At 43.6% G+C, this 24,777-nt stretch overlaps 1 protein-coding gene across 6 annotated transcripts in view; it reads right to left on the bottom strand.

The window, feature by feature from the left end:
- SLC4A11 (solute carrier family 4 member 11) overlaps window positions 1–24,777 on the bottom strand; it is a 93,579-nt gene that overhangs the window by 18,940 nt on the left and 49,862 nt on the right. For all 6 annotated transcript variants that reach the window (XM_074865427.1, XM_074865429.1, XM_074865431.1 and 3 more), the window contains 8 exons: window positions 23,947–24,070; window positions 20,525–20,731; window positions 15,366–15,450; window positions 7,401–7,526; window positions 6,494–6,607; window positions 5,478–5,610; window positions 5,094–5,167; window positions 265–514 (listed from right to left, as the gene is read on the bottom strand). In XM_074865427.1, the coding sequence (XP_074721528.1) occupies window positions 265–514; window positions 5,094–5,167; window positions 5,478–5,610; window positions 6,494–6,607; window positions 7,401–7,526; window positions 15,366–15,450; window positions 20,525–20,731; window positions 23,947–24,070 (1,113 nt within the window). The remainder of the gene's footprint in view (window positions 1–264; window positions 515–5,093; window positions 5,168–5,477; window positions 5,611–6,493; window positions 6,608–7,400; window positions 7,527–15,365; window positions 15,451–20,524; window positions 20,732–23,946; window positions 24,071–24,777) is intronic.

Below are 24,777 nucleotides of genomic sequence, written 5' to 3'. Positions count from 1 at the left end.
TCACCCAAAGCTTTCTAAAAAGTCACTTGTGACGCCAAACCAAATACGGAAGGGCATCGTCCAGGGACTGAACATTTTGTTCTGCTGCTAACATTTTCCAGGTGGCCAGCCAAGTTCATCTCTGGCTTTGGCTTCCACCACCACTAATGGAAGACTTCCACCTGATTTTTCTGGGTTACAAAATTAAGATCTAAACCATTAGTGATTCCTCACAGGTAATATGAAATAATCAGTAGTCTGAGTTCTAAGGCTGAAGTAACTCACCTTTTCTTAAACTGATAGAGCGTATGACCAAGCCAAAGGGTACCCAACATCAACATGAGACTAAGGACGGCAGTTTCACGTCCATAGTGCACATCATGCGTGCCTGTTTGATTCTCTAGGGACATGGATCTGCTCACTGATGAATTCATCAAGAAGGTGGTATTGATGCCGAGGCTTGGAATAGCATCAGTTCGTGCTTTTTCCAAGTAACTGTCTCCTGTGCGCCCATGGTAGTAATATTTCTTAAAAACTGTACAAACAACCAACAGGCAAGCATTAGGATAGGTTTGTGACAATCAAAGCAAGTAAAATAAAGTGATTCTTTCTTGCTTGATCATGCAGTATTAACATTATGCTTCACCAGGTTTATAGCTCTACCCCTCAAACCAGTGAAAAGAAATCAGGAGAGCTGCTTCTCTTACGAAGCCAGTGCTTAAAAAATTTATTTTTCACTTTAACAGGTAAAAGTTAAATTGATCTAAAGCAACAGTTTGAACTGTAAGGACTTCCAGAGCTAATTATTTATGCAATCCCTAGCACTGGAATCACTGCTTTTAAAAAACCCCATATATGTATATAGACAGCTAATTTCATCAGCCTGGTAAACAAATTCCATTAGGATTTCTGAAAAAAATTAAGAGCAGGCAGGCTGCACAGATCCTTAAACAGACTACAAAATGTACAGTGATTACTTTTCCTCCAAGGTTGGTCCAGATTTTAAAGATAAGTGTTGATGATATGCAAAACCTGGCAGAATATTTAAATTTACACTGCAAGTTGAAATAGAATTACAGAGCACCTGAAGTAAATGTGTACGAATGAAACACCCAGTAATGCCTCTGGAACTGTCCATAAATGTGTTAGGTTAGCTCAGAGGCATTTGTATAAGTAATTAACAGTTGTAAATACACTCTTGCTCTTGAGCATTTAGACAGCTGTGTTCCCATTTCTATGGCATTGGCTGGCTCCAAGCATATAGATGTGGTTTGGGGATGATTTCACCTCTTTGGCCTGAGGTGTCACAAGGAGCAAGTAAAACCAGCTGATGGGAGTTGGGCCTTGCAGCCTTGGTACTCCCATGTTTTGTGATCGGATGGCAGCAGGCAGCAGCCGCTCTCCCCCATACTCATGGGGAGATACAGGAGGATGGAAACCACCATGTCAGAGCTTTGCAGTCCCCTCTACCTTTCTTCACTTTAGTGAAGATATCTCTTCAAGCTTTGCATAAGGAAAACTCAGAAGTTTAGTGCGGGACCATCCTCTTTAGGCAAAAATACAGTCTGAAACTCAGGCTATAATGGTCCTCACAACATTTCCCCCCACCCCCAGATAATAAAGTTTCTGAAAAGCCCAAGCACCTCAGCTTTTCCATCTGCAGCAGGTACAGGGAAAGCAGGCAAAAAACAAACTGTAATTCTAAATGTTTGAAAACAAGCCAAACAAACTTTAAACATTATCACAAAGCACATCTGGTATTTGCAACCACCTTGAATTTGGCCAAAGCACAGTTTGTGTTACTGCTGGTTTGAAGCTCACCCCAACGTCAGATGCCCCATGTTTAGCCATGCTGCCATTTTACCAGCAGTAATAATCTTTCTTGTACCACCTTTATGTTTTAAAAGGAGTCCAGGCATTTGACAAGTGGATGGGGTCAATAGGGCACGTAGATCACTAGAAAAAAGACCAGTTGCTTCACATTCAATACTTCTGTATATAAATTTAAAGATCATAGAAGGTTTAGTTCAAGACTTAACCTTTCAATTTGCTCTCAGCAGCAGCCAGAAATGAGGAGATCATTGGGGGAACCTCTCTTGTGCTTTAAAAGCACAGCAAGGAGCAATCTCATTACAACCTCGTTAGCACTGCGTATTTCTGCATCGCGTGCTACGGAAAAGGCTCTGCTATCATTTCCTCCCTCCATCCTCGCAGCTGTGTCCAGCCCAGGCAGGACACCCACGCCTGCTTTGCAAGCAGGTAAACTGAGGCACAGAGCACTGCTGTGACCTGCACACCAGCACAGAACAGGTTTTGTTGGAGGATTTGCCGTTTCTGGCTCTGAACATTAAAGGACATTTTGTCAAAAATTATTATGGCAGTATTTCCCGGGGATCAGCAGCTGACCAGGGCTAAAAGCCTGTTCACCATCTCAGCTTGCCCTAAGCATTACTAAGTCCTAGAGGCACATAAAATTACCGAGCATATTATAAACTGACAGCACACACAACCCAGCAACTATGCAGAATGCATTTGCATGCCTCCGTATTTAATTTGGACTTGAACGAGTAAGAAACAAGGTAAGTTTTTGAGGGTCTTGTGGCTTTTCTCAATTTCCCACATGGCTACACTGCAATAATACGTTTAGGGCTGTGCACATCTTTGATGCCCTGCGTTCAGCCTGATTCCATCTATGTACACTACCTCTCAGGCTGCAATTCAATTTACAGCCACCTCAAAACCAGGTAGGATTGCTCCACTCAATCCTGGATATAGGGAAGAAACTTGACTTTACTCTTGTATTTTAGTTAAAGCAATGAGAATGTGCCAAGATGGCTAGTGGAGGCCTCTGTCCTGCACCACGGGCTTGCTATAAAGTATTTAACTCCTGCAGATTTATAGTTTGCTTTTAATGACAGAGCTAAACAAATCTTGTTGACTACACTCAGAGAGCAGCAAAGCAGGTGGTGCCCTCGCTGAAACAGAGCCATTCTCAAACCTAGCGCGCTCTCAAGTTCCCTCCAACAACATTAACTCGCTTTGTTTGCTCCAGCCGGTTCACTGCCGTTTCCTGCAGAGTGCAGATGTCAAGATCAAACAAACACAGCTTTGGTGGCTGGGCCACACGGCAAAAACAAAGTGTCACCAGGAGAGTGTGAACGCACATGGCTCGATTCCTCTGTACAGTATCGCATCCCTCCCCCCTTCTTTCCTGCACATGTACGAGTACCTTGTGAAAAATCAAGGCTATGAACAGACTGAGGAAAACATATCTGAGCAAGATCAGCATGTCCCAGGGCATGCAGGAAGCCCAAAGTCGCTGTCAGCTGGCTCATCATTACCAGGACACATTTAACAGCACGGAGAAGATACCAGCTTTCTCTTCCTACCGAACTGCTCAACCGAAGTTTTGAGCAAGAGGGGGAGATGGCAGCAGCAACCATCACCTCCTGCTACAAAACACGAGTAGGAAAAGAAAGACGAGCATGCAGCCATGAGCTGCACTAGTGTCACATGTTTAAATATAAGCACTGAGAAGGTTAAGGATAAACCCCATGCCTGCCAGCATTGGTACCCTTCTTCATCTGGGAACGTGGCTGGGCCTGGGGTCCCATCTGTTGACACACTGAACACTCCAACCTGTAGCTGAACCCAACGTGAGCTGGCAAATGAGCAGAGCCTTGGTTTGATTTTATTACCAACGTTCCTATGAACTGAGCTCTTCCCACGTACAAGGGAGAATTGCACTAATGCTAATTAAGTTCCAGGATCCTCTCCTGTCCCCACAATACTCAGAGGTATTTCTTGCATATTCCTGAAAGTCTGGCAGCCGAGATCAATGGATTTCTGTACCTTTAACCTGCACCCCACTCCCCTGCTATGGGAAATCAGCTCTCTACTACAGAAGCACTGCGAACATTTGCATTTGCTAATTTTTACAGAGCAGATGAATGTTCTGTTGAGGAGCACCCTAGTGCCATAGGGAGACTGTCTCATGCCTCCAGACTAAGGCACTAACAACACACGTTAAGCAAAGCTCACAGCTACATAGCGAGCAAGGAGAAAGCACATTATCCCTGAATAGCTTCTCCTTCACTAAGCTTTACCTAAGCAGGATATTTGAAAGATGCAAGTGTTCTGCAGAGGAAAAAAACACTTTGTGATTGCACAATCAAAGCATATGCCCAAGGAGCCAAATTAAGGATTCCCAATGAAGCGAGGAAGCATCTCGCTTCAAATTGCTTTGCAGTGTCAAACCTGCTCTTTGAAGGTGTTCTCCTTGCATGCAAGATACCATAATGAGCCAAGTCTGAGAATCTTGAAAAGAAGGGATGTGCTCAGTGTGCTTAGGTATGTCCTGAAGGATTTCAAAGGATAGCCCAGCCTTGGGGCTGTTGGACAACAGGTCATAAAAAACAAGGAACGCACAGCTGGCCAACTCGTCGCTGGGATGAACAGAAAGGTTGTCATTCACATGGCATTTCTGCTAACATTTCACCTTCGCAAATACCTCCAGCCAATCTTGATCAGGAGGAAGAGAGATGCTGTAGAAATTTGTTAAACCCTACAGCTACTCATGGATGCTTACTTAGAACTTAACCCAGAAGTGGGGAGCAAGTAGCTGGAAAGGGCTGAATAGCTTTGGGAGCATGCTGGAAAGCACTGCAGTCCTTATATTGTCACTGAAGAAGGATCTCAGAGCTCATGTAAGAATGGGCAATCGCAACCCATCTTCCAACTCCTTTTTTTTTAATAACATGGCAAGGAAAGAGGTCTAGATGCACTGCATTTAAAGTTGGACTTCTTTTTTTACCAGGACCAAAGAGACTGGTATCAGGGGAAGATTTTCACAGTAAAATTAATACGGTTTCTCCATTTGTTAAGACACTAATTCTATCTCAGCTAACTCAAATCTGAGCTGATAGAAATTCTGCATATCCAGATAAACTGCTGACACACGGCTGCTTCAATCTCAAACACTCAATTTTTTTTCCTGAAGACCCTGAATGAACATAGAACAAGCAAACATCATGCATATTTGCAGCCTTGTATTTCGCTCTGACAAGGAAGCAAAGCAGAGATCTGCACTGAAAAAACACTGTTGCGAGACTTACCTTTAATAATGCCTTTGAAAGCATCAAGCACAAATGTGATGGATATAAAAAGTGCAATTATTTCTTCTGTTGACCTGTGGAAAAATCCCAGGAATTAATATAGCCATTAGCAGAGTCTGCATTCAAATCCATTCAAAGGAAAATCAGCATATTCATGCATTTACATGAAAATATACCAAGTTTAGCTAGACTCCAACTCAGGAAATAAAACCCAGTGAATCTTTAAAAGCTTCTTTCAAGCTAGAACAATAAGCTGATATGATACTAGCCTCGTCTCGCAAAATACATTTTGCAGTAAGTTTGTAATTACGGAGCTTGTGGAATGTATAATTTTTCCATTTGCTGAATAATCTGATCAAAATATGACTTCTTGAAAATAGCTACCTTTTAAAGAGCTTCATCAGAAGACTGAAATTAAAGAGGGAGTACATCACAAGGAAAAAGCTGTTCCACAGTCCAATCCAGGCATAGAAAGCACTGAAATCCAGGTTGTAGTCATCACAGATTCCTCGGATGACTGCAAAAATTAAGCATTCACGTGTCAGATTAAACTTTGTCATTACCACCCTGTGATTCTCATCTGCTTGATGGCCAAAAGAACCAATTTCAAGACTTCACTGCAATGCACTTCTGGCAGATACCATTAAACCCCTGTTCTTACGCTCCTGGATGAACACTGGATCAACCTAAACTGTTCTCCCCTTCCCCATCTCCTTCCTTCACTAGAAACAGGAAGAAGCACTTGGAAGAAAATACTCTCACACTGCTCAAAATTATCTTTCCTAGGGATCAAGGCCACAAAATCAGGCCTTGGAATTTGCTCTCGTTGACATTTCAGGATGCTGTTGAGCAAGGGATCTCATACATGCTTTTGCACCATATTTACTCAGTCACTGCATTGTGGACAAACCTTCACATCTTAAACCTTTCAGGCTAGTCACAGCCCATCTGATTGTTCCTACAGATACTGAGTTTTCTCCTTTGCACCTCTGGCTCAGTAACCCCAACTTGCAGCTGTAACTGGAAAGCTACTGATCACACCTTAACAGACCAACATAAAAAACCCTAACCAGCAAAAAACTTTGTCTTAGGCTCTTATCCTCAAGTTGGTTTAATGCAGCCACATGAGAAAACCATCAGATTAAAAAGGATTTCCTCCCTGGAGCAGAAGAAACGCTTATTTTCACAACATGTTTTTTCCGTACAAGATGATTCTTTTAGAAACCAACTTTAACTAAACCTGAATCAAATTCCTCCCCTCTTCCTCAGCAACAGAAGTAGCCTTTTTGTATTGATTAAACAAATGCAAAGCTGTAACAGGATTGCAAGGTTCTTGTACAAAGTCCCATTACACCAATGGCAATCACATCGGTCCCGACGTACAAGTTTAACAGACTTACCATTAATGTAGAGTGCTAAAGGAGCCGTTGTTAGGAGTACAACTAGAGGCTGCCCCGAGAAGAGTGCGTAAAGCAGCCCTCCAATACACTGGCCAACGATTGTCTTCTGCACATCTATGAATAATTAGGAAGGATGGAAACACACGGTTTTTAACAAACACCTCCCTGACCAAGGAGCATTCATAGGGCATAAGCCAACCACTTGAAAGTAAGAGCAATGCTTAGAGGATATAGAGAGGTGAGACACTGTGAAAGCAAGAAGTGACTCTTTGCCAGCAAACTTATACCAATAATTTAGATGCCATCATATTTCCAGATGTTGAACTATGAAAGTTGGGTGGGGGTTTTTTGCTTGGTTTGGTTTTTTTGTTGTGTTTTGTTGGGTTTTTTTTAATTTTTATTTTAAACAGCTCTAAAAACATAACCAGTATTTGTGGAGGCCTTCAGGACAAGATATAAAGTAAGAATCCTATGAACTGTAACAGCAGTAGGGAGTGCATCATGGCCACAAATGGGTTAGATCAAAGCATCATCTGCTATACCAGTGGTTTGGATACTGGCATCAAATTCAGCTCAAAAGCACAGGAGTTTGTACTAGGAAAAATGCGCAGGTAACTACACAGTTATAAAGTGAGCATCATTTAAAAATACAGTAGCATATATTTGTATGCATCCAAGTTCAGATGATACTATCCAAAACAGTGTTCAATTTTTCTAGTCTTCTTAGAAAACGTCATGAATGTTACAATTGTTACATTTAGAAAATGTAATTAGAAAATTAGAAAAACCTTCAGGTTTGGGTTGGGTTTTTTTTCAGTAAATAAAATCTACCAAAACTTTCCATAACCAGAGCTACCCAGTTTGAATACATGGAATCTTATAAGATGTGCAAAACTGATAAACTTACCAATAGCTCCTCGGGTGTTTTCATCATTGAGTGACCCAAATGCAATGGATGGAAGGAGGCAGGCAAAATACAGAAAGATCATAGTTGTGATGTATTTTCCTATAGCTTTGTTGTTTCCAATAACACCTAGTATAAAACATAACAAAAGTTATGTTAGTACTGCCCACTTGTAAAGCATTGAAACCCTACTCAAACCAGCCATATAGACCATTAGTTCTTTTCATGTTGAAAGGCAGAAGTAGAAATTCAGTCTACACTTTAGTCCTAAACGTACAGGTAGGTCTTTAACATTTGATTTTGCACACCCACGCTTGCTCTGTTCACCTGGGACCAGAATTAGAAGCACCAACACGCCACCAGACTGCTTCAACAGACGTTTCTGGCATTGTCAAAACAGGAAACGCTGGAAGCCTTTTGTTCAGTTTTGCTAGCCCCAAAAGCTTGGAAGAGGATCAGAGCAGAAACTGTAAGTTTAGGGTTCATAAACCCCACCATACCCTGCCTTTTTAATACCAACGTCATAGGTATTCTGGACTATGCCCCTAACGAGCTTCATGATGATCACTCATCTTCACAACTCATGATGCCTTGGGCAGGAAAACATGAAGCACTTCATTTTTCCCTAGACAGAAATCTGAGGTTATAGGCTTGAATCAATAATATGCTATGCTGAGCCAATTAGTGCTTGCAGACTTACAAAAACAAATAGCACAAGAGGTCAGGAATGCGTACATTGAGAGTCTTGCTTTTAAAAAGCTCTTCTGAAAGAATGGCTTCTTTCTTTTCCATCCACTCACCCCCTCTCATCTCCCTCGGAAAAAACACACCAAGCCAAAACAAAAGCAGCCAGAAAGAGAATTAAAGTGTCATAATATGAATTTAAGGGCCTCTGAAGTAGCTTCCCTTTCCTGTTTTCAGGCTGATGTCCATCCCCAGTGAGCTCACATCACACAAGAGAAAGGATGAGAGATGACAATAGCTGAATTTGCTTGAGGAGAATATAAGTTTTTTCACAGAACAGCCTCTTCAGAAAGGATACACCAGAGAGGGCCCTTTCAAAGAAAACCATGAAACAGCCTTCAACCTCTCTGTGCCACCATCCTTGATGATACTCCTGCTGTGAGACACTTGGACAAGCTTGGAGTTGTCCAATTCTCCTTTCTGGAAGCCTCCTGAGCAGTGAACTCCCACACAGGCATCTGCCCCTAAGCTCCCAAACGCCCATCTGAGCCTCTGATAGCATTAGTCCCTTGCTGAGGGAGCTACAAGCCAATGAGTTGAATTACAGAAGGGAGGGCTTTGAATTAGTGCAACATGAAAAGCTGGATGTTCTCACAACAGACTAACTGTATCACTGGAATGAAAAAGAAAAATCTCACTCAATGACTTTGGGATCTTATCTAACATCTGTTTGCTGCACCATCTGCAGTGCAGAGATAAGGACAGAAGGAGGATGCAAAAACCAAAACTCAAAGGTGATGTGTAATGAACAGGCAGCCGCATGAAGAAGGGACACCTTGTGATGGTTCCTGTTTGCAGACACAAAAGGAACAGACAGTAAGTAGGACTTCTGATGCTCAGTATCCTCCAAAAAAGGGCAGGGGTTGAAACTTGACAAGAAACATCTCAAGCATGCAAATATGAGCCTGACCTTCCAGGAGTCCTAGGACCAGCTGTTTCAAGGCAGATTCCTTTCAAATTTATTGTGAAGATTCAGAAACCACAGACCACATTCCTGACCACTCTTGGCAACCAAAGGGCCTGAAATTTACTTCTTGCAGATGAAGCTTTCTCATGTGATCACGAGTCCAACAGCTGCAGGCTCCTACCTCACACTCCCAAGTGCCTGAGACCTTTAGAAGAAAGGAAAGACTTGGCAGGGCAAACAGTAGACCAAGTGGTAGTTTTAGAAGTAGAGATGGTCACATCCTTGTTCAGAGGACTCTGCGTCACTCCAGAATACCGCTTTTTGGACAAAAGAATCTTTACAACATGAAAGGTCAGAGGCAACAATGACTGAAAGCTTTGAAATCATTCATAGACAGACAACGAGGACCAGAGAAACAACTAATACTGGGGGGGGGGGGGGGGGGGAAGGCTCATTTGCTGAGTAGAGAAAGCTACACAAGTGATGAGGTGCTTTCTAAAAAAACTTTCAGGTAGATAAACCAGAGTATTAGATGGCAGAAGGAAAGAAGAAGCCTTGAAAAGCATCACAAAAGCTCATGTGTGGCTTTTAGTTTCAGCTTCAATCCTTGCAAAGTGAGCAGCAGGAGTCCTTGCTGAACATAGAGGCCCTTATGCCACATCATGGCTGGGTCCAAGACTTCCAGTACAAAGTACTACTTTCTTTAGCCCATGATCAGCCAGATGAGATCCAAGGAGCAAAGAATCCCTTCTGGTGGGCAGCAAAATTCAGTTCATAATGGAGACAATAACTACATCAGATTAAACATACTCTCACAAACATGATTAATCACTCTTTAATTGCAGGTAATATCATGAGCAAATACTGCCTCTTTGCACAGATTCACCTGAGGCCAGTGCTAAAATCCAGCGTTAACCACAATTTACTTTTGCCTTTTTAAAGTCAACATCTGGCAAAACATTTTCAGAGTCTATTTGCAACCCAGAGACTGACATTACTTCATTTAAAAGAAGGTGGGCTGCATTATGATGGCATTTCATCTGCAGTAGGCTCATAAAGCCATTGAAAAATGTGTCACTCCAACTGCACAATGTGAATTTGTAGCAGAAAAATCAACCCTCAGTCCAGCTGTGAAATTTGCGTAGATGACTATTACAGAAGCAATCCCTTGAAATTAAGGTACATCTACACATTGAAATTGGAAGCAATTATGTTCATCAACATGACAGTTCTGTTTTACTGGCTTGAATTTCTGAAATGTCGTAGTTTTTAGAGACAAGGTTGGAGTTTCAGAGAAAACTGCAGCATTGCTGGCCTCAATTTGCCTGGTATTCTGCATCAGTAAGTTAATGACCAAGAGACCCAGAGGCTTGGGACTAAAGCTCCTTAAGTCTACCAATTGTACATTTACTGAATCAAAATTGAGACAGATGGACATTCTATGAAATGTCTATTAATGTTCTTTCCCAATTCTCTGAAATGTCCAATGCAAAACAAGTTTAATTATACTGATCTGCAGCACAGCAGCAAGGATGTGTCTATTAAAGCCCTGATTTGAAAAAAGTAAAAATCACCTTTCAATGGTAAAAACACCCAGTAACAATATCTGTTCATAGGTTTTGAGCCATAAAAACTCAAAGCATTACAAACTTCTGCTAATGCCCTCAAGCTGGGCTTTCAGTTATGTAAGTAGCTGCTGGACTCTGCCCAATTTTCTGAAGATGAACAGAAGATGAATCTTTCCTAAAGTCCCGTGAAGAGTAAATCACAGTACAAGTGAGACTAAGAACTTAACCGGAAAAGGAAATTCACTCTTACTCATTCTGGAGCAGAGAAGCCAAGCATATGCTCAGACTAGAGAAGTATGAAGAAACAAATCAAGGGCTCAGATCTTTCCCTTATTCTTTTGTTTCTTTCCCATGAAGGGCTAGTCTCTTGGAAGGAAACATCCACAGACAAAACAAGATTCTTTTATGCATCTTTAATACATTCCCATCCACCACTGACACAAAGAGAGACTTCAAAAGTAACCCAGGCCATGATGCCCCAAAGCATCCAACAAGTCAGTCTTCAAGAGGCCGTTGAACTTTTACTCCCAGGTGATATTTAGGAATGAAGGGCTGCAGAGTGACACAGGAGCTACCCCATCACCTAAACTAGGGCAGCAGAGGCACTGACGAGAAGGGACAAAGCCTATCTATAATCCCTTTATTTTTCCTCCTCCCTCGAGAATGCAGTCCTGCCGAAGTGGCCAGTGCAACCAGGTGGGAGACTCAATGAAGATTTGGCACATGCCACAGCCAATCCACAGTAAACATTTTAACAGGTTTACGCTCTGTGCTATCTTAGAAAACCGGCAAGACAAAAATTCCCCTTTCAAATCCCATTTTTCCAGTGCCTTCAAGCTTCCCTTCGAAGCATGCCTGCATTACAGGGAGCTTTGGAGATCTCTCTCCTGGAAAACACAGCCATCAAATCCTGAGGATGCTGCCAGCAGATACACTCGCCTTACTCTGAGGAGCTGGCTACGGACCCTCTGCAGGACCAAGGGCAGGGAGGAATCCACATCAGCAGCTGAAATATCCACCCACCACAGCCATGCACCAAGGACACAGGTCCGGGGAAACAGTAAATTTCAGCTCTCCTCTCTTCCCTTCACGCTCCCTCCCCAAGAGGTGAACGGATATGGCAGAACACAGCATCAAAGCTCACCATAAATAGCTCGGGCACGTCAAGTTTCCCCTTGCGCACTCCAGGCACTACATTCATGAGTGTTTATTCCTCCATGTTGTACCAGAAAATCCACACTGAAGAATAAGGGTAGCAACTTTAAAGGGTTTCAGGAGACTTGTAACTGAGTCCATGCAGAATTGCCTCCATTCAAATCAGCCTCAAAATAAAAAAAATTCAGGAAGCTCCTAGGGTTCAACCGAGTCATAAAGAGTAGTAATGTTGATACACACCTGTTTTGAGCCTATTTGACAAGATCAGGATGAACTTCTGTACAAACTTTTTTTTAAGAAAGCAAAATCCCATAAACAATGGTTGTAGTCATTAGGAGACTATATGCCATTAATCCTAAATTAAACTACAGGTATTTTTAGGCTCAGCATAATCCAACTGTTCATCTTAAGATGCTCCTGCTTGAAGACACCTATTACAAAGCTATTCATATCACTAAAGTCCTGGACCAAAAGTTAAGAAAACTCTTTTGATCCTTGCATGTCCAGTAAAATGCACAAGACTTCACAATCCAAAGCAGAACTAAAGTTGACAAGTTCCTAACCTGGAGGAAAAAAAGAAAGAAAAAAAGATGATTCCTTTCTTTCCTCTCCCAAATCATGACGGTTAGGGATAATTTAATGGCCAGCTTTGTGCAGTGTGTGAAGAAGATCAAGCCCACAAAAGTCCAACTGACAAAACACTTGCTGGCCCTACAAAAGCCTTATTATTTATCACCCTGCCCTTAATCGGTTTATCTGTCTAACCAAAACCCCAGGATGCTTCTCAGATGAGGATTTAGAGACTGCAACCATTCAAAAAAAGGCATCTTTGTAATTCAGTGCTCTTTGATGATGCACGTGTGGTTGTCTGGAGTGCAGATACTTGGATAGCTCAAATCCCCGATGTTCTGGTACACTGCTGCTTTGAGATGGTCCAGGAATTTCACATTCCTGATCACCTTTGGTCTTGGTGGTTCGTGGCAGATACTTTGCTCCATCTGGTTTTCATTCTGTGCAGACCCTTAAAGAATTCATCCTAATTTCTGGTTTCTGGGAAGAAATGGCACATACTAATATAGAGGTTTTTTTTAAAAAAATCCTCTTTTCTCCATCTCCTATTTGAAAAGGCATAAATGCTCCTAAGGTGAGTACTTCACATTTGAGCTGCAGTAGTTCTTGAGTCTCACTTGTCTTGTTTCTGCACCTTCCACCCTCCCAACAACGCACTGACACTTTAACATATACTTGCTGCTTATACACAAATATTTTTTCTGGAATATTTGTAATGCTGGATTCTCAGTATGACAGTATTTCATCACTCAGGGCAGATGAACTCAAGGGAACAATTCTTTCAAGCTAGTCAATCCCAGCACCTTGTTTAAGTCAGGCCTGATCTGCTACGTGCATCAGTTCATGGAAAGCTTGTGGACCTGGTTATAGCTGGCAGCCCCAGGGCTGAGAGGCAGCATGTGCAGGTTAATTTGGACACGTGCAGAGCCAGAACATGGACCCTGAAATGCATTTCCAAATCTGCTGACAGCCAGTTGGCTGCAGGACCATTGTATGATGCTTTTGTGCCTGTGAACCTGCTGCGCTCAGGACAGGCAGCCACAGCAGACACTGCACTCTGGCTTGAATCACAGAATCATCTTGGTTGGAAAAGCCCTTGAAGATCCTCCAGTCCAACCATTAACCTCACACTGACCGTTCCCAACTCCACCAGATCCCTCAGCGCTGGCTCAACCCGACTCTTCAACCCCTCCAGGGATGGGGACTCCGCCCTGCCCTGGGCAGCCCATTCCAACGCCCAACAACCCCTTCTGCAAAGAAATCCTTCCTAAGAGCCAGTCTGACCCTGCCCTGGTGCAGCTTGAGGCCATTCCCTCTTGTCCTGCCGCTGGTTCCTTGGCTCAAGAGACTCATCCCCCCTCTCTGCACCCTCCTTTCAGGCAGTTGGAGAGGGTGATGAGGTCCTCATGGGATTGAGATGCACATGGGTCTTCAACAAGGTGCTTCTGCAGCACTTCCCTTCTGAAGTGCTTCAACATCCCTTTAGAATGAAAAGTTAGACTTTGACAGCCCTACAAAGCAACAGCCATAGAGATGAAGTGTCCTGAACTCACTCCAGTTAGGAGTTTAAGTCCCCTGACAGATCTGGTGGCAGTGATGCCCATGCCAAGAAATTTTATCATCAAAACTTAAGACTCCTTGCTGCTACCCTGAAAATAATTTCTTGTCCCCCTCCCTCCTCAACATACCCTCAAATGCCCAGAGAATATATCATTACCTTGACTTCAAACAGAGCCTGCCCTCCTAAAAATAGTTTAATCCCAGAAATTACAAAGCACCTGGAGAAAGCATCCAGCACTCAACCACTATGCTAAGAGCCAGCATCTCATCCCATTTTATTCTTCCCAGTGGAGTGGATATGACTAACTGCAAAACACATTGTGGTGGATAAAACATTCCTAGTCAACAAAACGGGATCTTTGTGGGAAGCAGCTACTTGGCAACTGCCCCAGACACATGGCATCTCCTTCAGCCAACAGCTGATTGCCGTGTTCCTCCACTGGCAGTGACCACCCTTGTTGAAATGTAGTGGAGGACACACGTCCATACCCTGCCCACGCTTGCTCTCAAGTTTAAGCTGCTGTGGAAGGTGGCTTTGCACTAGCATACTTGTCTGCAAAATAGGGCTTGAGTATGTATCTTTTTTTTATGCCAACTGCAAGGGAGATAGCCATCAGCAGAGGTGCAGTGAGGACACTGTGGCTTGAGATGAGGAGGATTTAACAGCAGGAAGGTGGCTGATAGAGCCCCAAGATTCTCCTTGCCTACACTACATCTTTACTGTTGAAAACTTCATGGGTTTTATACTTGAATATATTAACAAACTCCCCAGTAAGCTGTAAGAATCCGAACAGGTTTTGATGTCAGGTTGAGGCTCTGCAATCATGGTTTGCCCTGAAGACTTTTCACAGAATCTCTGAAAGTGAAAGTTTGAAAGTGAAAAGGAAGAAAGTGACTCTTAAAACCAACGAGGCCATTGTGAGAGCTATATAAAGCCCAAAATCTGAGGCTCAACATAAACACCGTACTGCTGCTCCTGTGATCTGGCTAGAGCAGACAAGCTATATCCTGCTTTTAAAAGCACTGAGCTGAAGTTACTGCAGCTCAGATTTTGTTTAAGCATTCTCAACTCCCACAGCATTACCATAATTGCTATTGATGCTGGCTTGCAAAGAGAGCAGAAAGGGCCTATTAGGCCAGCGCTGACTAATTAGGTTGCAATGAGTTGATCTGTGTCTACACACGACAATAATCAATCTGTGTAATCACCTCATTGCTTAATAAAAATTAAAATCCTCATCTACATACAGCTAGCATCTTCATTAAGGGAAGACTGCAAGATTCTCATCTATAGTGTGCCACGCTGCCTATTCACAGGCTTTTGCCAAAATATTCTTTTAAATAAGAAATGAGAGCGCTATTACACGTATCAAAGAACACATTCAATACACAACTGTAAACAGGACATCGCATCACAAAAATTTAAAATCAGGCCAATGCTTTCATAAACATTGGCCAACATACCGTCAGTGAAATCCAAAGCGTACACTGGAAATCTTCGTGCAATGTCATCAGAAATCCCCTTGCCAACATTGAGAAACTCGTGCAACTAAAGAAAGGAAGGAAGTGCTGTGTCAGTTTAAAGACTCGTGTATTGTTAAAGAGATTAACCTCCTTATTCAATACTGATAGGAGCAAAACTGGTCATTTTGAATAGGGCATTCAAATCAGATTTTGTAATGATAATAAAAATAAACTCTTCGCACTTCAATTTATATCCTTAAAAGCATTGTAAAAGAGAAAACCCCCCAGACCACCCTCTTTTCCTCCCTTCCTTCCCTTCTCCCCCTCCCATTCATATCTGCATCCCTGCTTTGCCAGTGAGGGAGCTGATGCGGTGTGACCTGCTGAGAACACCCTGGCCAACAGCAGGATTAGACCTTGGGTAGCCTGGGGTGAAACAACAGGTCACAGATACCTTCCCCATCCCTCTATCCAACTTCTTTTTCTTTAGATACCATTGTAAAAAACTTCTCCCAAATCCAAAGAAGCCTCAAATGCTCCCTTCCTTGGCATTGCCATAGGAAAGCAAGACCTCAAATAAATGTAGTAAGGGAACTAAGACTGTCTACACCTCAAACTCCACCAAAAGGGAACAAGCTTGAATAGCTTCACATAACCAAGCCATAATTTCTGCCCATTAAATGACAGTAAGATCATTGTGAAAGGGTTCCAAAAACCCAACACATTCCCTTTTATTTCTGGTTTGCGGTCCTGCAAGGTGCAGTAGGATTGTTTATACGATCTGATGCTCACCACAGGCAGTAAGGAGCTTTTCAGAAACATGTGACAGCTGCTGTTGACTTAGAGCCTCCCAGTTCTCACAGCTACATCCTTACAGAAAGCACATGGAAAGCGTCAGAGTAGGCAACACTTGCAAATGAGGCACCTGTCAGATTTTTTCCTGTTATCAACTCAAAGTGCACATACTACTCTGAAAATCAAATGCACCTTTATACAGCGTTAATTACTGCAGCTGTCTTGTCTAAAACATTTCATATGTTTGTTACAGAACTAGACACAGAAGACTTATAACCTCTGCTAGGGAGTATAGGGCAGGGAAAATTTACACCAACAGATCATCTCAAAACAGCATGGACTTTGGCTGGTTTATGTGGAAACTGATAAAAACTACTGCTTTGGAAAGGACTTGACACCGCAGTGTTCGTTTAACAGACTACACAAAACTTTGCATTTTCTCATGAGACTCGCCTGCTTTGCAGCACCTGGATGATCAGCGTCATCAGTAAAATAAAGAAACCTCTCCTTTAGGAGGAGTACGCTGGGCACAGCAAACACTATGGTTTGGGGTGCAAAAGACACCTCAGAGCACCAGCTCCTTTACCAGTGACTATGGCAGGTCATATTTCAGCTACTTAAGTCAAATCTGTTGCATTTTGCCAATACACCTGTATTACTTTAAGACAGTTTCAACTCTAACCTGAATCATCAGGATGAAAAGACAGCAGACACCAGCAGAACATCTGCATTTTAAGCATTTCTGAAAAAGCTATGAGCTTAAACTATATTTGGAGGCATATTTGGACATCAAAGCCATATGCGCTTGAAAAGCAATTTAATTTTTCCCCCCCAGAAAGACATTCCTGAAGGCACGAGTCAGCCAGAGAATCACAATAGCTTTAATGACTAATATGTTTACTCGTCTCACTGCAGTGAGAACGGGGAAAACGACGCTCGGGGTATCTCATCTTCCGGGGAAGAAGCCACATGCTTGCTGCTGGCCTGGGGCTGCGCGTGGGGTGGGGAGGGATGGGGCACTCATGCACAATGCCTGTTTGCAAGCAGCAGTGAGTGTGCAGAAAAGCACTGCCTAACTTCACGTCCCGCAAGGCAAGTTCAGGCAAATTTGAGAGAATGGGGAGCCAATGGGTTATATTTGAGACCCCTCCCAATTCCTTCACGCATTTGCAAGTTTAGCCTAGGATGGGGCATGGGGCTGTCAAGCTAAACCCCATCAGTGGCTAAGGATGAGGGAAGCTGCTGTTTCTGTATGGCTAATCCTCCTCTTACTCTCCTCTCTGCTCTACTAACCTCATCCTCAACTTGGGTTGCACTGAGGACATAGAAGAGCAAGTTCACAGACCTCTGAAGTTACTGCCCTTTTTGGTTTTACTTTCATTCCCCCCCAACCTGTCAACCATGCATCTTCATTGTCTAACCCTACTTCAGACATGTTTCAGTCTGGCTTTTGCCTCCTGCAGTCTTCCGAGCTTGCACCTTGGGAGGTTTCCAAAACTCTTGGAAAGGGCAGTGCTAACACTTAATTCTTGCCCTTTTGATCTGCTTCCTCATACTCCAGTCCTGGGAATTTCTTGGACTGCCATTCCCTTCTTATTTCTCCTTCAGTGGGTCAAGTTTGGCTGACCCATTGGCTTTCCACTCTCACTCGTGGTGGCACCTCTCTCATGGCCCCATCATCTTTTTGATTTAACATCCTGATACTAGGTGACCTTATCCAGGAGGCCAGAGCTGCATCCCCCACCAACACCAAGATCAAGGCTTATCAGCCCTTAGGAACCACAGCTCAGGTCCCCAGCACCAAATCCTCCTTCAGTCTCCTTATTCTTCTCTTCAAGTTCTTCCAGCGCTTTTCCAATGCTACACCTAATACACAAGGTAGGAAAGAGCAGCAAAAGGAGCACGCACACACAAAAAACCTAGATGAAGTTCATGAATTTTCTACTTTCCATTTCACAAATCCCTCCAAGTCTCTTGCCATAAGCAACCATTGTTTGCATTAGAGGAAGAGGCTGAACCAGCACTTAACAGCAGTTAAAAAGCCAAACAGAAAATCCCTGCTCCAACACCAGTGACTCTTTCTCAGTCCTCTCCTAAAGTACTAGGGGGCTGCACAACTATTTTACACAGACCAGGGACACAAACTACCACCCCCTCCTGCTGATGCTGAGCGATAGCCCAGCCCTCTCAGCAAATCCAAACAGGTATCAAATGGACACAAAAATCACAGCTAGAAAGCATCACAACTGTCAGGGGCTCCTCCATGAACAAAATCACAATTAGATGCCTCAGTAAACAAGTGGATTTCAGGCAGGCTTAATTATGACTGAGTATGTAGCCTTGCCTAAATAATCCTCTGAGATGAGCCAAAGCAAACTGTGCTGTAGGCACAGCATGGTATGCAACTGTCATGTCCCCTTTAGTATTTTAGCAGAGGTAAAAATGAGCACTTGCAAAAATCCCACTCTCACAGAGCACTTGAGGCCCATTTCTCCCCCATCACTGCAGGACCAGGGGCAGGAGGTGGTAGGAGACAGATTTTTATGCTACCAAGAGACTTTACCCTCCTGCCCTCTCCTGAGGGCTCACTTGTAATAATACAGTGGCTCTGGCTTAGGGTATTTATTTCACTGGGGGTGGTTCACAGGTTGAAATTACACCCCTGGTCTCACATGAGTCCGTGTTCGTATTAAACGCTTCCTTTTGAGAAGGCTATTGCACAGGGGAGGCAGAGGGGGAGGAGATGCTGCTGGAGATGGCTCTCATAGGAACTGAGGAATGCAGGCTACGATCTCAAATCAACCTTGCTTCTCCAGGCAAATCTTTGCTTGCCAGGAAGAGAAATCTCCATTCCAGCTCTTAAGGTCTATGCTGGCAGGGCAGCGTGGGGGACAGCTTCTTCCAAGAGACATGAGAAAGCAGAGTTACTGCTATGCAGGCTGCATCTCATGAGGGCTGAAGGATAGAACATTTTAAAAACAATGATTTACCAAATCCAGACCAAGAATGGTCGATGCCAAGAACAAGTGCTAAAGAAACAAGCATCACTATCTACACCACTGGCTCAGAGCAATAAAAAATTTGCCTGGCCAAGGCTGCTTGCCTAGCAAGGCAGATAGGAACCACCCCTTCTCAGGGTCAACACCTACAAGCTCAGTGTTGCATCCAGCCCTCCTGCTCATCAAACCACAGAGCAGAAAATCCTCTACAGACATTTAAAAAGGGCTAGTTTTAGCAGAAGACAGAGCCAGACACTTCAACTGCTCTAACAAGAACTCCTTTGAAAGGCCAAGTGCAAAGGGTTAAACCTATTTTACCTGAATTGCATTACTGCAACTACTCCGAATACCACTGCTCTGAATGACCTAGGTTTAAAGAAGGTTTCACGACTTGTTCTGCAAACTTAAAGAGCAGGTATGGGGTCTAGGAAAGTTCAAAGCACTACCTATGGGCAAGGGGGTTCTGCAGGAAAAACATGAGCTTTGCTCATTTCCAGATGTGCAGATTAAAACCCCTTAAATTATCCCAGGGAAAAAAAAAAGTGGTAAGTTAACCAGCTTCTGCACTGTGGACAACCCAAAGCTTTAAGGTTATTTGTAATTCAGGGACAGGAGCATCAAGCTAGGGATGGCACAGTTTGTTTTTCAGGTATGCTGTCTGGTTAAAGAATGAATTTCTGAACGGAAAAGCAAAACGATGACCAATACACAGGAAATTCCAGAAAAGAAAGCTGGGTTACAGCATTTCCCTCGAACTTTAAAAGTACAAAGCAAGTAACGTTTTACAGAGCTACAGATCAAACAGTGAGAAGTCAGGCCAAATACTGACAGGCAACTTTTAAGTGAAATTACTGTGCAGAGATGGCCAAGAAGTCTTTTGGCTGCAGGGAAGACAAGCAGCAGCTTCCTTCAGAGACTTCCGATTGTAGGATTAAGTACCTTGGACCAACAATGCACAGTGATCCATTAATCCCACCCTTGACTAAGCATCTGGAATCAAAGTCCTGTAACTATTTTAACCCCCTACCACTCTGCATCCCTTCAGCACCTGCCTCTTTGAAGTGTTTGGTGGGGGTTTTTCGTGGGGTTTTTTTGGAGGGGTGGAGGTGTTGGGTCTTGTGGTTTTTTTTTGTTTTTGTGGGGTTTTTTTGTTTGTTTTTTTGTTTTTTTAAGATTTACAGCAGGAACTGAGGAAGGTGGACATACACACAGCAGCCATTTGTAGAAACCTCTGTGCTGAGCGCTTGCTAGGAAAGCCCGATGGATGCAAGCAAAAGTGATTCATCTCCTTACCCAAACCCCCTTGTATTTATGCATTTGGACACCACTGAAGCAGGGCCACGGCAGATGTTGGCCCAGCCTTACCTTGAGGGGCTTAGGACCATGTGACTTGTGCCCATCACTCATTGCTGAGGGTCTCTGATTCACCACCGTCAACAAGTGGCGTTGGTGGACTAAGGCTTCCTTGAACTCTTCTTCAGTTTTGGTTTCTAGGAGTTTTTGCCGAAAGGTTATGTCTGAAAACATCGTGGCAAAGGTCCTGCCCACTTCTGTAGCAGTTTTGGTACTTTTCTGAGTGGGGGGAAAAAAAAAAAAAAAAGACACATAAAACAACCCTTGTAAAGTTATCTTTTTTCACTTCTGAAAGGTAAAACCACTGATTTTCCCCACTGGGCACCATCTGAAAAGCAAGCTGCCTGGCTTCCAGGACCCCGGGGACACACCATGGAGAAGGGTAGATGTGGAAGCTGTTGCAGATGAACACACCAACCACAGCAGGATCCTGTGAAGGCATCAACATACAGGCCCTGACCAGCAGCACTGCTCAGTCTTACTCGATCAACTTCCCAGGACTCGATCCAAAGCTGAATCATGCTGAGCATGCATTTTTATCCCCAGTCTCCCTTCGAGGCTGCTAAATCTGAACAAGTAAGAGTTTTTGCTATCCTACAGCATCTCAGCATTACTGCTACTGGGGTGGAAAGACAATGTAGTCAAGGTTCCTGCAGGTAGAAGTATCATGATATCTTTTCCAGACGGCTGAGATTATTGTGCACATCTGCTTCATCAACTTCCCATTTTCTGGGCATTAAAACTTAATTCAGTTGGCCTCTCTGGGGCAATTCTGGCAACACAAGTGGAGATAGAGAGCTCTCAGCTAAAGTAACTACTGGCACAGAGGAAAGCACAGGAAAGAAGCAGCTGAGCACACACACAGGCAGCACTGTCTATCTTCACTAAATGCTTGGAAGGGACAGGAGACTTGCAAACAGGAAAAAGGAACAAGTGCCAATTTGCAAGCTTTAACGTTTCTGTGAGCCACAAGCCGGGTCTTTGAGGGTCCAGCTTCAACAGTATCCAAACCTGCTTTCCTATTGCTCCAAGCACCTTGGAAAGTAGATACAAAGGGAACAGTAAAGGGTGCTGAGCTCCTCCCATCCCTGCACAAAGCCACCTCTACAAACCCTGACCTGCTCGACTGTTTGTACCACTTTGGTCAGGACAGATAAGATACTTGCCAAGGCAAAGTTATACAGAACCATAGCTCATTAAGAGCTCCTTCTGATGCAAAGTTTTCACCCATTCGCCTTAGTTACACTCAACACTCATCATGTAGCAACTGCTACAGACACCCAAACAACCACCCTCCTTTGGGCAGCCTCCAAGCTCCTCGCATTACTGTGAAAAGTAGTAGCGAGCATATGTGATTGATCTGAATTAGTTTTCATGATTCATAACAAAGCAGATGAACAATTTCTCCATGAACACAACCAAATAATTCAGTGTTGCTTGACGCAGAGGCACGGACATGTGGGTGGCACTGCACTAGTCCCAAAGTCATCACTAACACTATACTTGCTCCATCACTCACACTGTCCTGCCTCCACCTCTCCTCCCTCATCCTCTCTCCATCACAGGGAATGTCCCTTCAGACACGCTTCTTGCTAGGACACATTCAATTAAAGTTTGTAGTGAAAGGTTTGGATTTAAGAGAAGATTATCTGCTCTGGGAGTCATTTCTGGAGTTGGTCCTTTCAGACTGAACCAGCCTGGATTTGCCACCACAGGGGAGGCTTCTCTTTTCACCTCTAAGCAGCAGCAGTCCTTTGGCTGGATGCTGCAAGGGGTTACACTTCAGGCTGCTCAATGCCACTCCCTTTCTTTGCTTTCCCAGATAGACATGAACACTTTAGAGGAAGAGTGCAAAGATTTGCAAGACAACAAGTTTTTTCTGTCCTCCATATTAGAGAAGGCCAAGGATCTGGATTCCTTAGCACAACAGATGCCCGTTTTCTGAGCTTTTTTTTTTTCTCCCCAAGCAAGGCTCATTTAATCTGTTACTGTCAGCAGGTTAATTATTTTAACTGCTGCACCAGAAATGCGTACTTAGAGCTGGCTAGATAAACTCATTTAAAATAAAAAGCATATTGGCAACTGCAGCTCTGCTTGGCCTCCACTCCCTTTCCTTAATTTGATGCTGTCCACTGGAATTGCAAACTTTCAGGATACAAGCGGATACAGAACTGTTTGCTGGGTGCTTTGCACGTAGCTGGCCAGAGATAAGCAAACTGCCATACAATGAAAGAGAGATCAATGCAATTGCACATGGGTTCAGTTGTTTGCCTGCTGCCTTTCATAAGGAACATCAATATGTTTTCAGCCTGTTAGGTTTGAGATCTATGCCAAAAGCACTGAACTGCTCAGTTGGGAAAGATCTGCCAGAAATCCTGGGAAATAAGGAAACACCAGTATTTCTATTTAAACAAGGGTGGTGGGGAGGAGACAGACAGACCAGACTAGAAGGTCCCAAGGTCACACAGACAGCATTGAAGAGCAGGAAATTGAATTAGGCTATGTCCTGTTCCAGACGAGGTTCCCAACCTCTCCAGCACCTCCCAGAAAGCACAGACCTAGTAGGCCCAAAGTGTAAACAGCCAGCTTAAGTGTGAAAAGGTCTTGAGCTTTGAACTGTTCAACCATTAGCTAGGAGAACACACCATCTTGATCAAGCCAGTGCTTTCTAGGAAGACAGGACAATGATTCTCGATTAACCTTGATGCCCCTGTGATATTGCAGTAAATGTGTACTACTATGACATTTGTTGGCCTCATCTACACCAAAGAACCAGCAAGTACACTTGAGAAAGCTTTAACCTTGCTGCTTCAAGCGCCAAAAGCTATGAAAACACATCCCAAAGGATGTCTGACCTTACAAGCACCCCAGATCCTAAACAGTCTCACCATTACTGCAACAGAGCTTACAAAACTACATCTTCCTCTTGGTTACATCAGTCCCATCTACAACCTTTGCAATCACATCTGCAGTGTAGCTGTTGGTCCCATCAGGAGAGCAACCCAGACCTTTGCAGTAGGGCATCAGCTGCAGACTCACAAGAGCCCTTCAAAAGCCTGGCTTTAACCCTGAACTGCATTCTTTACCTCTGAAAATAGTGACTAAACTGGTAAAGCTGGAGGGGGGAGTCTGGAGTAATACATGCATCATAGTTGTAGCTCTAGCAAAAAGCGTATGGGGACTAGAGACACACTTGATCTGCAGTGTTCTCCTCCCAGTCAGGCTAGAGGCCATTCTCCAGTATGAGATGAGGACACAGCTGACTAATCTACCCCTCACAGATGCTGTTAGTATAAACCATCTTGACAACTGCTGAAATCTCAAGCCTTTTCACATCGCTTTGCATTTTAGAAGTATGTTGTCATTAACCCTAGAAGGAGAAAACACTCTTGGGAGAACCCTCTGAAGCACCAGAGCAAGAACGGAATACTCACCATTTTAGGAGGAGCCAGGACTAATATCACAAATCTCACTTCACAGGAGTTTTCACCCCAATTCTGAGGCCTCTCCAGGCGGCTGATGCAAACATGACGTCGCTGAAGGGACTTTATAGTGCAACTGTCAAGGAAGATGGCATTGTTATACTTAGCACTGTGATACATGGCACGGTCTCTCCTGGTGCACAAGGTTTATAAATACACATTTCAACTTCAAGAAATAGAAGATGTTGTTGGCTGTGAAAGGCTCACTTCTGAAGTCTTAAACAGTGACTTTAAGTTATCGTTAGCCCAATTCTGCTAGCTCTTCTGTAGAATTTGAACATCCATGCTTGCATGGGAAATAGCTTTCCAGATTTCAAGGTGTATTCTTCCTCTTCCCCAACTGCTTTTTAATAGCCAAGAGATCAAAAGACAGAGAATGAAATATACCTAGTAGCACTTGCAGTGCTACAGAAGCTCCTACAGAAAACCCTCTTAGAAAAAAGAACCCTAACACCTACGTTACTGGAAAGGATTTACGCTTGATTTCATTTCACCTGATCTCCTAAAGTGCTTCTGGAAACACTAAGGCAAGATGCCAAACCAACATATTTCCACTTCTTTTGCCTTGGGCAGATCTCTGTTTGAATGGCTCTCCCTATTTGCTCTCAGCTGTTATTTTTCCCCTTTCTGGTGCAGGTGCGTTGCAGACACCAAGCTCACCACCTTGCTCAAGATTTACAGAGGCTGTAGCAGGCAGGATTGCTGCTCCGAGGGAAATCCTTGGCTGCAATCCACCCAGCCCCGCTGGGCACATGATGGCTGTTTCACTCCTATAACAAAGAC

The sequence above is a fragment of the Strix uralensis genome, chromosome 4 (genome assembly GCF_047716275.1).
Source record: "Strix uralensis isolate ZFMK-TIS-50842 chromosome 4, bStrUra1, whole genome shotgun sequence".
In the NCBI taxonomy this organism is placed as follows: Eukaryota; Metazoa; Chordata; class Aves; order Strigiformes; family Strigidae; genus Strix; species Strix uralensis.
Note: the sequence above shows the minus strand (reverse complement) of the source record. Positions and strands in the feature narration are given on the sequence as shown.